The sequence below is a fragment of the Moschus berezovskii genome, chromosome 7, assembly GCF_049115385.1.
Source record: "Moschus berezovskii isolate FMDL1 chromosome 7, NW_MosBer_1.0, whole genome shotgun sequence".
NCBI classification, from domain to species: Eukaryota; Metazoa; Chordata; class Mammalia; order Artiodactyla; family Moschidae; genus Moschus; species Moschus berezovskii.
In genome coordinates this window covers 86,366,536-86,382,499 of record NC_142466.1, presented here as the reverse complement: position 1 = coordinate 86,382,499, position 15,964 = coordinate 86,366,536, and the positions used below count along the sequence as shown (strand labels likewise).

General features: G+C 38.1%; 1 protein-coding gene across 3 annotated transcripts in view; it reads left to right on the top strand.

Annotated features, from left to right (window-relative positions):
• Positions 1-15,964, top strand: part of AGTPBP1 (ATP/GTP binding carboxypeptidase 1) — a 205,281-nt gene that overhangs the window by 100,236 nt on the left and 89,081 nt on the right. For all 3 annotated transcript variants that reach the window (XM_088838077.1, XM_088838076.1, XM_088838078.1), the window contains one exon: positions 7,391-8,103. In XM_088838077.1, coding sequence (XP_088694203.1) covers positions 7,391-8,103 — 713 coding nt within the window. The remainder of the gene's footprint in view (positions 1-7,390; positions 8,104-15,964) is intronic.

Here is a 15,964-nt window from a genome sequence, read left to right as displayed (position 1 = left end):
TCCCTTGGACTGCAAGGAGATCCAACCAGTCCATCCTAAAGGAGATCAGTCCTGGGTGTTCATTGGAAGGACTGGTATTGAAGTTGAAACTCCAATACTTTGGCCACCTGATGCGAAGAGCTGACTCATTTGAAAAGACCCTGATGCTGGGAAAGATTGAGGGCAGGAGGAAAGGGGACAACAGAGGATGAGATGGTTGGATGGCATCACGGACTCGATGGACATGGGTTTGGGTGGACTCTGGGAGTTGAAAATGGACAGGGAGGCCTGGCGTGCTGCGCTTCATGGGGCCCCAAAAAGTTGGATGCTACTGAGTGACTGAACTGAACTGAACTGACATAGGAAGTGTTTAGAAGAATCTTTTCAGCTATCATTGTATCAAATACTAGCTGGTCATGAGTTATTAAACAGAAATGAATTAATATTGATTATGACTTTTTCCTTTTGGATTTGCATGTCACTTTCAACATCAACCTCTGAAGCTTAAAATTACCTGATGTGTTTGTTTGTATCCTTAACACCACTCAGTTTGTTTCCAGATGTATTAAAGCTACTATTCAGTGGCCTGATGAAGGTAAAATGAATGCATTTAAAAATCAACAGAATTAACAACATAATTAACAACAGACTTTTTCAAGGGGTCCTTGCGCATGCTTTTAAAGCTATGATTATTCATTTGTTGTGACAAGTATAGTTTTGTTTCCTTTTGTTTCTTGATGGCAGAGTATTAGAAGTGTCAGAATCCTGCATTTTCACAGCTCTTCTTTCATATATCTATATTAGCATAATGACATTTACCATATGGACTTGTGTTATTTTTTCCCATTAAATTTGGTTTTAAATTTTTATTAAAGTTATGCACGGACAGAGTTTAAAGATTAAATAGTTTTGCATAGTTTAATTGGAAAAAAACATTTTCTCCTTCCTATATACTGTTTCCTACAATCAACTTTCCATATGTTTTTGAAGTTAACCCCTGTATTTCTAAATTATATGCTTAATGTGCCATATCTTTATTTTTCCTGATTTCATTTTCTCTCTTTTTTTATTATCAACTTAAGGTAGATATCTTGTAATTTTCAGTCTTCTTTTCTAATATTTACATTTTAGACTATAAGTTTTCCTCTAATGACTGTTTTATTTGCATCAAACAGATTTTGCTATTTATTGCTCTCTTTATCTTTGCTTTGAAACTTTTTGTCCGTTATGGTTTTTTTCCTTTGTTGCATTGGTAATGTTTAAGTTGCCTCCTTACTATGCAATTTTTTCATCTTTTTATTGAATTCTAGCATATTGTAGTGCAGTGAGAGGACATCTCTTTATGATTTTAATCTTTTGAAATTTTTGAGGTTTGTCTTATGAGTTTGAACGAGGTCAACTTTTGTTACTATTTCTCATGTTTTTGATAAACATTCTGCTCCCATTAGGCACAATTGTATATTTGTCTATACAAGGACAAGATTGTTAATTGTATTTAGAAGTTCTTTTCTGTCCTTATAAATTTTTAGTCCTGTGTTGTCAATTACTGAGAAAGTGTGTTAAAGTTTTCTCACTATGATTGTGAACTTGTTTCTGTCTTTTGGCATGTCTGTCAGTTTTTGTTACATTTTTTTGGAAGCTTATTATTTATTGTGTATAAATATAAATTGATTTCTTTTCCTTTCGAGTTGAACCTTTCAGTGAAGTTAGTTTATATCTCTAAGACTTTTAAGGCAAAAGTTTTTTAAAAAAATATTGATATAGTTACATAAATTTTAGTTACTTGTCTAGTATCTTTTAAAATCTTTTCACCAACTTTTTGGTATCCTTAGTTGTTTATCTTTCAAATAGCATGTATTAATACTCGGATTTTGAAACTAAACCCTCAGTCTTTGGTATTTAACTGGAACATGTTGATTACTTATAATTATTCATATATTTGAATTAAGAGATCTTATTTTGTATTTTCATTTGTTTTCCTCTCTGCATCTTTTCTTGCTTTCATTTGGATTTTTTCCTCATTTCACTTTTTTTACCTTTGTTTGAAAATTGTGAAGTCTTGTAATTTTTGTTTTATTAAACTTTCTTGAGGTATAATTTATGTACAAAAATTGTATTCACTTAAAGTGTAAATTTGATACATATGCAGAAATTCTAGTTAATCTTGATAAAATGGTAAATGTGTTTTTACTAAATTCTTAAGTTAATTAGGGTCTTTCTTCTTTCTCCTTATTATAAAAGAAAACTTTGTTATTGTTCAGTCATTTCATCATATCCAACTCTTTTGTGACCCCTTGGACGGTAGCCCACCAGACTCTTCCATGGGATTTCCCAGGCAAGAATACTGGAGTAGATAGCCATTCCCTTCTCCAGGGTATCTCCCAACCCATGGATCAAACCTGTGTCTCCTGCATTGCAGGGAGATTCTTTTCTATTGAGCCACCAGGGAAATTCAAAGGCAAACTTTGTTGCCACTCAGTCACTCCGACTCTTTGTGACCCTGTGGACTGCAGCATGCCAAGGCTTCCTTGTCCTTGCCCGTCCCCTGGAGTTTGCTCAAAATCATGGCCACTGATATGGAGATACCACTCACCTATCTTGTCCTCTGTCGTTCCCTTCTCCTGCCTTCAATCTTTCCCAGCATCAGGTTTTTTCCATTCGTCAGCTTTTCGCATCAAGTGGCCAAAGTATTGGAACTTCAACTTCAGCATCAGTCCTTCCAGTGAACACCCAGGACTGATCTCCTTTAGGATGGACTGGTTGGATCTCTTGCAGTCCACGGGACTCTCAAGAGTCTTCTCCAACACCACAGTTCAAAAACATCAGTTGTTTTTCTCATTTTCTTTATAATTTTGTTTGTGGAAATTCCAGAAATTTTTTTGTTGTTGGTTTTGACAGGCACTGTAATAGATTAAATTCCTCACTGAGGGTTTTTGTACCACACAGGTAATGTGAATCAGGTTACAGATTCATGTGATTTGATGGCAGGCTTTTGATATCACTTTGTGAGTAGTGCTGTTTTTCAATCTCTTAGTTGTAAGGTTTGAGACTGTTGTCTTTCCTTGCTGTTATTTGGTTTCTGGTGGGGTATTTCTAGGGCCTCTATAGATCAAATTGCCAACATCCGCTGGATCATGGAAAAGGCAAGAGAGTTCCAGAAAAACATCTATTTCTGCTTTATTGACTATGTCAAAGCCTTTGGCTGTGTGGATCACAATTATCTGTGGAAAATTCTGAAAGAGATGGGAATACCAGACCACATGACCTGCCTCTTGAGAAACCTGTATGCAGGTCAGGAAGCAACAGTTAGAACTGGACATGGAACATCAGACTGGTTCCCAATAGGAAAAGAAGTACGTCAAGGCTGTATATTGTCACTCTGCTTATTTAACTTATATGCAGAGTACATCATGAGGAACGATGGGCTGGAAGAAGCACCAGCTGGAATCAAGATTGATGGGAGAAATATCAGTCACCTCAGATATGCAGATGACACCACCCTTATGGCAGAAAGTGAAGAGGAACTAAAAAGCTTCTTGATGAAAGTGAAAGAGGAGAGTGAAAAAGTTGGCTTAAAGCTCAACATTCAGAAAACTAAGATCATGGCATCTGGTCCCATCACTTCATGGGAAATAGATGGGGAAACAGTGGAAACAGTGTCAGACTTTATTCTTTTGGGCTCCAAAATCTCTGCGGATGCTTATTGCAGCCGTGAAATTAAAAGATGCTTACTCCTTGGAAGGACCTTATGACCAACCTAGACAGCATATTAAAAAGCAGAGACATACTTTGCCAACAAAGGTCCGTCTAGTCAAGACTTTGGTTTTTCCAGCGGTCATGTATGGATGTGAGAGTTGGACTGTGCAGAAAGCTGATCGCCGAAGAATTGATGCTTTTGAACTGTGGTGTTGGAGAAGACTCTTGAGAGTCCCTTGGACTGCAAGGAGATCCAACCAGTCCATTCTAAGGGAGATCAGTGTTGGGTGTTCGTTGGAAGGACTGATGCTAAAGCTGAAACTCCAATACTTTTGCCACCTCGTGAGACGAGTTGACTCACTGGAAAAGACACTGATACTGGGAGGGATTGGGGGCAGGAGGAGAAGGGGACGACAGAGAATGAGATGGCTGGATGGCATCACCGACTTGATGGACATGAGATTGAGTGAACTCTGGGAGTTGGTGATGGACAGGGAGGCCTGGTGTGCTGTAGTTCATGGGGTCGCAAAGAGTCGGACATGACTGAGCGACTGAACTGAAGTGAACTGAACTATATTGAAGATTTAGTTTTCTGGGGTTCCATCTTCATGGGAGGAGGGGTCTTCTGTTGGACTCCCTACCTTATGCAAGCTCTGGGTTACTGTCCTGTTCTTCATATTTTTTGAGATAGGAAAATGTAAACCCCAGGTCACCTGTTTTTGCAAATTGTTTTCCATGTGAAAACCTGCTTCAGTTTGGGATCAGCTTTGGGATCCTGTCTTTACTTATTATTTGGTCTTTTTCCTTGTTTTCTTATTTACGTCTTGTTACACATAGTATCTTTTAGTAGCTCTCTTTCTTTTTTTTTGGCCATACCACATGGCTTGTGGTTATCTTGGTTGCCCCACCAGAGATTGAGCCCAGGACCTAGCAGTGCAAGTACTGAATCCCAAATACTAGACCACCAGGGAACTTCCAAAATTCCTTAATATCTTATCCAACAATTGTGTATGTTTCTGTGGGGTAGATACCTACCCACCAGGTTTCCTACCACAGATTTTTTAAATGCAGATGTCTTCTCTTCAACCCTTTTAATGCAGAGAGACTTATCCATTACTTCTTTTGTACCTCCTTTCTCCTGGAATTAGATAAGAGTACAGAGATTGAAAGTGAATTATGTTTGATTCAGGTTTTTTTTTTTTATACAGTGGACATTCAAAGAGTGAATCACAGAGGATAAGATTCTTAATTTTGACTACATAGTTTCTGAGTAGAAGTTAAACACAATTAACAGATGAATTGCAAATCCAGAAAAATTGTTGTAAAAATGGATTAAGGGATGTGTATTTGTGAATGTGTATGAGTGTGTGTGTGTGTAAATAAATCTGAGAATTTATACTACAAAACAAGAAAAACCCTATATTCTAGCAACAAATATATTACCTATGAAGAATTAAACTGGTTAATAGATGTATGGGAAACTGTTTGCTTTTCCAGTAGTCAGAGAAATTAAAATGGTAGTAAGACAATACTTCTTATCTACCACTTTAGAAAAAGCTTTTAAAAATGGTAGTACCTAATGTTGTCAAAGGATATAGAAGTTGAATTAGATACTCTCATATAAAGTTACTGGGAATAGTATTAATGTAAGTATTTTTGGCAAGCATTTGGACAACTTGTGTTAAACATTAAACTTGATTAGTATCTGACCCTGTAATTTTATTTCAGTGCTTAGGAAATTATCCTAAACAAAAAATGTTATGCAAAAGGTATTTCAGAGTTCTTTATAATAGCAAAATTTTGGAAATGGCTTAAATCCTTCCCTAATTTGTAAAGGATTTAATGGCAAACAGTAGAATAAAGGTTAGCTCAATTGAGGTATTTTCTTTGATAAAGTGTTATATAGGTCAAAATAATGTCTGAAAGTATAGAAAGAGAAAAGACTGCTTGATCTATCAGTAGTCTTGTCTTCCAGGACACTTTTCTTTCCTGGTGTTTTATCTTTCCAGCCCAGTTTTTCCTTCTTCATATCCTGTTGTTTCATTTTCATTTCCTCAACCTCTTTAAGATTGTAGTATCCCAAGGTACAGTCTTTGTTCTCTTCTCTGTTTCTTTCCACTGATAATTCCCAGTCTCATGGCTTAGAATAGTTTCTATATGTAAATGACTCTCAAGTTTACATCTTCTGTATACAGCTTTCTTCTGAGTTCTTGAAGCATACATCCATTTGCCTGCTTTACATCCTTGTCTGTATGTGAATAGCTCACACTTAACGTATCAGAGCTAACTCCTGATGCTTTTCAGTTGTTCAGGCAAACACTTGGTACCATCTGTGACCTCTATTTGTACCTTCTACCCTGTATCTGGTCAATTTTAGGATATCCTGTCTCTGGCTCATTTAAAATACAACCACTTCTTACCAGCTTCTGTAGGTAACTGCAGAAGATTCTTTCTTAAAAACATGTTTTGTTTATTTATTTTTATTTGGCAGTGTTAGGTCTCAGTTGAGGCACACAAGATCTTCATTATGGCGTGGGCTTCTCTCTAGTTGCAGCTCACAGGCTCTTAAGCGCACAGGCTTAGTAGTTGCAGTGTGCAAACTTAGTTGCCCCTTGGCATGTGGGATCTTAGTTACCCAACCAAGGATAAAACCCATGTCTCCTGCATTGGAAGGGGGATTCTTAACTACTGGACCATCAGGGAAGTCCCTGCAGAAGACTCTTAATTGGTCTTCCTACTTCTATACCCACCCCACTCCGGTGCCCTGCTCCTCCCCAGAAAGACAGAACCAAATTAAACAAAACATCTATTTAGCCCCAAATGTTTAAATGCTGTGGTTAAGAAACACTGTACTACAGTTTCTGGTTTTTGTCTGTTCCTCCTTCCCTAAATAAGTCACGTCATGTCACTCTTCTCAAAACCTTCTGTGGCTCCCAGTCTCTTTCAGGGTAAAAACCAAAATTCTTAAAATAGCTTGCAAGGCCCTACAGTATCTGGCCCTCTTTACCTCTTGGAATTCATCTTGGTCCTTCAGTTCTGGCCATCTTAACCTCCTTGCTGTTCTCTGACTACACCAGGCCTTCTCCCACTCAGGGGCCTGGGTACCAGCAACCTTCACTGTCTTTGCTTCTATCTGCTCAGTGAGGCCTCCCTAACCAATGGCATTGATATTGCCACCTAACTCTTCTCCCCTAGCACTACTGATTCCTATTACCCCTTTCCTCGTTTACCCCTTTCTAACATTCCATAAAATATATTTGTATAATGTTTATTAATTTTTGTTTTGAAAGTCCTCTCCCCTTCTTCTCTAGAAGAATATAAGCTACAAAGGGGAAGAGTTTTTTCTTTCTTTCTTTTAAACTGATGAATCTTAAGTGCCTGAAACAGTGCTTGGCACAAAACAAACACTCATTGTTGTATTTCCTTTAATAGATTTTGGATGATATTAATGTCTTCTTGCTTTTCTAAAACTTCCCATGTTTGTTATTTATAGTAACTATTTTTATAATAGTAAAATAAGTGTAATGAATTTTGTGTTGGTTAAACATTTTATCTTCTGTTAGCAAATTTAAAATGTACCTGTTGTATCCATCTTTAAAATTTTCACTTGTTAGTCTTCTGAATCAGCATATAAAATATGATCTTAGTTTTGTATGTGTTTTAATATGTGTTAATATTTACACATAAAAGATTAAACATTTTTTTATTTTCAAAGGGCTATGATTTAATCTCCAAAGAACCAAAGCCTTTTGTGTTTGAGGGAAAAGTTCGTGGTCCTATTGTTGTTCCCACAGCGGGAGAGGAAGCATCTGGGAATTCAGGCAATTTAAGAAAAGGAATTATAATGAAGACGACTGTGTCTCCTAAAGGAGATGAAGGTAATAAGAAACCTGCCTCTGTGGCTCTGGCAAAAGAAGACATTAAAGATAATGACAGAACATTACAACAGCAACTTGGTGATCAAAATAGAACTATTTCATCAGGCCATGGCTTAAACAATGATATAGTGAAGGCCTTGGACCGAATTACGTTGCAGAATATTCCATCTCAAACAGCCCCAGGTTTTACTGCAGGCATGAAGGACTACAGTCTCCCTGTCACTGTCCTTACATGCACTAAAGCATGTTCACACGTGGCTGCTTGTGGAAATGTTCTGTTTGAGGGAAGAACGGTTCAGCTAGGCAAGCTCTGCTGTACCGGAGTCGAAACTGAAGATGATGAAGACACGGAGTCTACTTCATCAGTGGAACAAGCGTCAGTTGAAGTCCCTGATGTACCGACACTCCATGACTCTGATCTTTATATTGAGATTGTGAAAAGTACAAAGTCTGTCCCAGAATATTCAGAAGTGGCTTATCCTGATTATTTTGGTCACATTCCTCCTCCGTTCAAAGAGCCTATTTTGGAAAGGCCTTATGGTGTACAAAGGTGAGTTGCATATTTCCTTTTCTTCATAAACAAGACCATTGTCAACATATGGGGCATATGGGGAAAAAAAAACAACAAACAACTGCTTTGGGTTTTTAGTAAGAAAATTACTCTGAATTAAAGTTTGTGTCGGCAGAGCTCCTTGCTGCCCACTTGTATCCCTCAGAAGCATCCTATATTAATAAATCTTGACTATCAAGAGAAAAAAATAAAGTTAGTGTCATTTTTTATCCTGCTTTTGGACATATTGCATTGTTCTGAAATTGTCCGTGTGGGTTTATTTTTTAAGTTCATTGCTTATTCAAATGAAGCCAGCATAATAAACTTGGCCATTGGACAGTTTAGGAAGTTTATATTTAGAATGAACCTGAAAATATAAAAGATTATTTAGTAATCTTTGAATAAATATTGTATTAGTGATATATATTAATTTAGTAATTTGATTATTATTTGAACTTGATTTAGATATATAATCTAAAAATAGCAACATAGACATCATCATTTTGTTGTAAAATTTGGATTTAAAAATATACAGTATAATAATTTAAGATTCATAGAACTGAACTTGTTAACTATTACCAATTAATTTTACTGGGTTGGCCACAAAGTTCATTTGGATTTTTCGTTTTGGTTTTTTGAAGAACCCTAATGAACTTTGTGACCAACCCAGTGGAAATTATGCTTAGTATTAACTGTTGCCAACTAATGAATATTGGGATAAAAATACATTTTTGTTACCACTTGAGTATTTTCAGTGATTATGATTAAGGGTTTGTGATGATGGCTTATCAATACCTAAGAACATTTATATGTTCTTGTTAAAAGTATGGTGTGTATTGAAGAAGGAGGACATTGCTGTGGGTATTTGATTCTGAGACTGTGAGCTTCTGGGGCAATAACTATTTTATTGATTTTTAAATTTAGCATATAATTAATCATTTTTATTTGTCAACTTAGTATATGTTTAATGTTACCAGTTGAGTCCTTGATCCACAGGTATGGGATCACATACAGTGCAGCATTAGAACAGGAACTGAGTTTGTTGGGAAATGTGTGTGTGCATTGGTGGGGGGGGTTGCTGTGCCTTGGTGTCTACTGTTGTATCGCAAACTATACCATCCAGAGGCAGTTGGCCTCTTGGAGTGCTGAAACGGCCTTGAGAAGCCACAGATGAAGCTCCAACTCAGAGGAAATACTCTGAAAGGATGGGCTGCCATCTTTCAGGATTCAGCATAGGCACTAAATTAGAAATTTCCACTTGATTCTCTATCCCCAGTAGGTAGGCTGCATGGTCTGGGAAGCAGGAGTTGGAAACAGGTAGTTCTACTTACTGTAGCTCCCAGTGTTCCACTGGGGTACTTTGTGCAGCTGTGTGTATCTCTGCACCTCTGAGCTCTGCATAGTTAGTCGTCCCAGTCCTGTAGTGGGTGCAATCTTTCCATAGAGGAATTAGCAAGGGTACAGTTTGACTGCAAACTGTGGTTGCAATGATTTACTTTAGACTTTTGTGTCAGGGCCCAACAGGCAGGACCCAGATGAGCTAAAAGAGGTAAAATTGCTTCTGCACAGTGGCAGCAGGTTGACTATGGGTGGCACTCAAGTGATCCACTAATTTTAACATGAATGGACATGTCACAACTACCCTGGGATGACGAAAATATGATTGTCAGAGGCTCATATGCCTAAGGATTTCCCTGGTGGCTCAGATGGTAAAGAATTTGCCTGCAATGTGGAAGACCCGGGTTCTGTCCCTGGGTTGGGAAGATCCCGTGGAGAAGGGAATGGCAATCCACTCCAGTATTCTTGCCTGGAGAATCCCATGGACAGAGGAGCCTGGTGGGTTACAGTCCATGGGATTGCAAAGAGATGGACATGACTGAGCAACTAACACTTTCAGAGACCTAAAGAGTGTTTGGGTCACTTAACCACACCAGCTACCAAGACCTGTAGAAGTGATAGGTGAGAGGGAGGGGAATTTTGATAGAAAGGAGGATGGAGGTGAGTTGCAGCCCTGAGAATAATTGCAGTAATGGGGACAGTGTTTGTCCTTCTCATATTTTTCTTCTAAGTGTCTCCTTAGGAGAGGCCCACAGGAACTGTGGAGCAGCTGTTTTCCAGCATGGGTGTAGAAGTGGATCCTTGCAGCACAAGGGTGGGCTGTGGCAGCCACGACAGTGAGTTTCTCATCACTCCCTTCTTGAGAGAACCTGCCATGGAGCTTGTAGCTTCCCACAGCCTTCAGCCACTGTATTTTGGGATCTCCTGCAGCGTTATTGCTGAGGCCATGTCCTCTCTGCATTGCTTCAGTTATTGTCTGACCATGATGGAGTTACTAGAGTGAAGCCATTCCTGACGAGTTCAGGGATCTGCTCATTGGCAGTCTTTGCCTTGTGGTGTCCTGTTGGTGTGGTTGACTTTTGCAGAGCTACATTGCAGTGTGAGTCTCTCCTACTCAATATTCTCTTTCTTCCTAGGGACCAAATCTGCTTTCTGGACAGATCCAAAGGCCCTTCTCCCCTGCTGCTGCTGCTCCCTTTCCTCTTTCTTTTTCACATGTGTTTCCCCTAATAGGTGTGTTGCACAGTTGCCTGCAAGAGATTGTGCTTGTGTCTGGCATTTGCTTTTTGAAGGACTTGAACTGACATCCCTGGCAAAAGTCAGAATCAGTTAGCAACGAGGTTTTTCCTCCTTTTCAGCATCAACTCTTAGACTCTATCTTTCGAAAGTCAAAGATGTCTTCTTGACTACAGAAGACACTTCCTGAACTTTGTGTTCTTTAAACCCTGAGAGCAGATTTCTTCATTAAACTGCTTCAGTCTGAAAGTTCTAAAATTCGTTATTAGCCAGTAATGTCTGAGGTAAGATTAGAAGGAAGGGAAGATTGTGGAAATGGGCTATAACTATTTTGTTAGTCTCTGATTCTCAGCCTTAATTTTAACTACCGAGGATCCTTCTCATTTTCCCTCATGGACTTTATGTTTCAAAAGCTTTACTCAACACTCTTATTTAGATGTTTTACCCATTTGTGCTAATAAAAGAGATAAATTCCTGCCAAGCAGAGCCTCTAATTAACATTAGATAATTTTTTCAGTTGATTCATTTCTTAATATTGATAAGTGAAGAAACTCACCCTAATGAAGTGCAGCTGTATTGCAAATGAGTTATCTATATGATGGCCACAAATACCTGTTATACCTGTTCTGTGAGTCCTCAAATGTCTGCAGATGGGGAGCTAAACCTTCAGCCCTGGTGACCTCTGTTCTTTCTGGGCAGCTCTTCCTAGTGTTGGACTTTGTCATTGCCTGACTGGGTCTTTCAGAGAGTGTTACTCCACCCATAGACCCACACTCTATTTGCTGTCTCCCCAGGACTCTGCCTTTCCTGGTGGAGGAAGAGTTGATACAGACTTGAATTACTATCGCTCTTCTCAACTCTCCCCTCTCTCTTCTTATTTATGATTAATACTTTTCACCTCATTCCTGAAACACAGACCTTGCAAATTGTTCTATGTATGTCATCTGTAGATTAGAGTTCAACATCTTGACTATATTAGGAGCAGACTTTTTCCTGAAGTAGTTGTCTCTTTTTATTGACTCTCTGCATAGGGTAATATACCACAGACTTTGTATGTTATTCAAACCAAAGCTTTAAAGTATGATTTTGATACTAAACAGCCTGATAAAAGAGCAAAAGGTCCCTGGGAGTTGGGCTATGTGTCTTAATAAAGGTGGGTGTGTTGGTACAAGTTAAAGTGCAAAGGAGATGGAGCTCCAGGAAATGAAAACATAGAAAACCCAGTAATTTACAGCCTGTTTAGCTGAAGTCACTCCAAAAGATTTCAATGAGATAAATAGAACTTAACCGTGGAGGATTAAGTGATGTGTGTCTGCTGCAAGTTTCAAAGATTTCTTACTCCACTGATTTTTGAGACCTTGATAAAAATATCTTTTGCCTGATTTGTTGCGGGAGAATCATCAGAAATTACAATGTAATCTAAAACTTTTGATTGCTAGTCTCTTTTGCTGCATCCTTATATATTTTGTGTGACAGTGAGTGTTGCAGAGGACACCTTTTATCGTATTTGTCAAAATTTTCATTTTCATATCATTTGTGAAAATTTCTGTGAGTGTCAGATGTTTGATATGAGGCAGAAATATAACTCTATAACTCTTTCAATCATACAAAACAGTATGATTCTGTATATTTAGATGTGTAGGACTTCCCCCAGTAATGTTAATTGCTTTAGATATAACTAATATAAAAATATGTACTTAAAATGCTTATGAATTACATAAGGAAACAGTACTCAGACATTTGAAGATTATTACTTTCTTCCCTCTTTATTTTATGTACTCTGCTTACAAATATTTGTCAACTGTTATGTGGAATTTGTGGTGGGTAATGTCCCAAAACACATCAATCAGAGACCAGTCAAATAAATTATGGTATATCCATTCTGTGAATACTTTGCAGTGATTAAAAAACAAACACAAAAACAGTGTACTAGTGGAAAGAGCTATACGATGTATTATGAAATAAAATAATCAAGGTGCTTGTGGAAGGGAAGTAGTAATTAACTGAATGAACGAGGGATGTGGGGTGTGTTGAAAGGAAGAGTCTTCGTTTTAGACTTTCATGTAGTATTTGATTTTTGTACCATGTCAATGTATTAATATTATCTATTCATAAATTTAAAATTAAAAGTAGGTGAAGGAATTGTGGCAAAAGCAGAATAAGGAAAGCAGAACCTTGGATTTTGTCTTACCATGTTTAGAATGGTTCAAGTATTTCTGGAATGGAGATACTTTTATATATATATATGTATATATTTTTTATGGGCCAGATACCGAAGTAAGTAAAAAACACTTTGTTATGCATTGTGTATATGCTTATTAAAGTATGTCATTTAACGGTGTAGCAGCTCTATGAGGAAATAGCGATTATTTCTCTTATTTAATGGAAGAGTATGCTGAAGCTAAGGATTCTTGAGTAACTATCCAAGGTTACACTGCTAGTAAATGACTGAGCCAAGAGTCATCCTGGTTGAGGTCATGAGCCTGACCTGTTATTCATTCATATGTAGTGATCATATATATGAGGTTATACCATACTTATGAAGAGTATCTTCTGTGGACCCTTAGAGAACACTTAAGTAATGAACACATATCCTATTATATCCTTATGGTAAAGTAGATACGGCAGTGAGATGTGTTAAATTGTTTTTCATAAGTATTGCTCTGTATTGGCTGAAACCTAACAAAACTACAATTTTGGTTTTGGCCATATATCATGTGAACTCTTGGGTATTAACTAGACTGAGTGGACTGCACATTTATCAGAATGCCTTGATCAAATTATTTTCTTCTGGGATATTCTTTGATGATGAATGTTAGTAAGTTTGAGGTTATAGTCCCCAGGGGTACCTGGAAAATACTTGTTTTGACAGGAGAGCGATATATTTTAATAGGTGATTGAGGTAAAGGAAGGAAGGATTGATATCCTTTTATGAAAGTTGTGCTGCTTAGCACAAATATATGAATAAAAGACTATTTTTCCTCTTTATTAGCGAGCGCTGAGGGCAGGGCAAGATTTCCCTCAAGCATTAGGTGTATGTCTAATCTAATTTTAATATAAATGGGGAGTTATAGCCCCTAAAATACAGTTTCAGATGTTGAAAACCAGTGGCCTCTAGGCCATATTCAGCTTGCTAATGATTTTGGTTTCACTTGCAGAGAGTTTTGTTTTGTTTTTATTTTTTCTTGTTGAGCCAAGATTGTCTTTTTTTTTCTTTAAATTTTTTTTTATTGAAGGATAATTGCTTTACAGAATTTTGTTGTTTTCTGTCAAACCTTCACATGAATCAGCCAACAGTTCAGTTCAGTTCAGTCGCTCAGTCGTGTCCGACTCTCCGCAACCCCATGAATCACAGCACGCCAGGCCTCCCTGTCCATCACCAACTCCCGGAGTTCGCTCAGACTCATGTCCATCGAGTCGGTGATGCCATCCAGCCATCTCATTCTCTGTCGTCCCCGTCTCCTCCCACCCCCAATCCCTCCTAGCATCAGACTCTTTTCCAGTGAGTCAACTTGTCGCATGAGGTGGCCAAAGTATTGGAGTTTCAGCTTTAGCATCAGTCCTTCCAATGAACACCCAGAATTGATCTCCTTTAGAATGGACTGGTTATAGGTATACATATAGCCCCTCCCTTTTGAACCTCCCTCCCATCTCCCACCCATCCCACCCCTCTAGGTTGATACAGAGCCCCTGTTTGAATTTCCTGAGCCATACAGCAAATTCCCATTGGCTATCTATTTTACCTATGGTAATGTAAGTTTCCACGTGACTCTTTCCATACATCTCACCCTCTCCCCGTGTCCATAAGTCTGTTCTCTATGTCTGTTTCTCCATTGCTGCCCTGTAAATAAATTCTTCAGAACCATTTCTCTAGATTTCTTATATGTGCATTAGAATACGATATTTATCTTTCTCTTTCTGACTCACTTCACTCTGTATAATAGGTTCTAGGTTCATCCACCTCGTCAGAACTGACTCAAATGTGTTCCTTTCTATGGCTGAGTAATATTCCATTGTGTATATGTATCACAACTTCTTTTTTTTTATGTAATTAATTTATTTTTTATTGGAGGCAAATTATTTTACAATATTATATTGGTTGGTTTTGCCATACATTGATATGAATTTGCCCCGGGTTTACATAAGTTACCCCTCCTGAACCCCCCTCCCACCTCCCTCCTCCCTTTATCCTCCCTCTGGGTCATCCCCGCATGCCAGCCCCGAGCATCCTATAACATGCATCGACCCTGAACTAGTGATTCGTTTCACATATGACAACATACGTGTTTCAATACCATTCTCCCAAATCATCCCACCCTCACCCTCTCCCATAGAGTCCCAAAGACTGTTCTATACATCTGTGTCTCTTTTGCTGTCTCGTATACAGGGTTATCATTTGCATCTTTCTAAATTCCATATATATGCGTTAGTATACTGTATTGGTGTTTTTCTTTCTGGCTTACTTCACTCTGTATAATAGGCTCCAGTTTCATCCACCTCATTAGAACTGATTCAAATGTATTCTTTTTAATGGCTGAATAATACTCCATTGTGTATATGTACCAAAGCTTTCTTATCCATTCGTCTGCAGATGGACATCTAGGTTGCTTCCATGTCCTGGCTATTATAAACAGTGCTGCAATGAACATTGGAGTACACGTGTCTCTTTCAATTCTGGTTTCCTCGGTGTGTATGCCCAGGAGTGCGATTGCTGGATCATATGGCAGTTCTATTTCCAATTTTTTGAGGAATCTCCACACTGTTCTCCATAGTGGCTGTACTAGTTTGCATTCCCACCAACAGTGTAAGAGGGTTCCTTTCTCTCCACATCCTCTCCAGCATTTATTGCATGTAGACTTTTGGATAGCAGCCATTCTGACTGGTGTGAAATGGTATCTCATTGTGGTTTTGATTTGGTGTGAAATGGTATCTCATTGTGGTTTTGATTTGCATCTCTCTGATTATGAGGGATGTTGAGCATTTTTTCATGTGTTTGTTAGCCATCTTTATGTCTTCTTTGGAGAAATGTCTGTTTAGTTCTTTGGCCCATTTTTTGATTGGGTCATTTATTTTTCTGGAATTGAGCTGCAGTAGCTGCTTGTATATTTTGGAGATTAATCCTTTATCAGTTGCTTCATTTGCTATTATTTTCTCCCATTCTGAAGGCTGTGTTTTCACCTTACTTATAGTTTCCTTTGCTGTGCAGAAGCTTTTGGTTTTAATTAGGTCCCATTTGTTTATTTTTGCTTTTATTTCCAATATTCTGGGAGGTGGGTCATGGAGGATC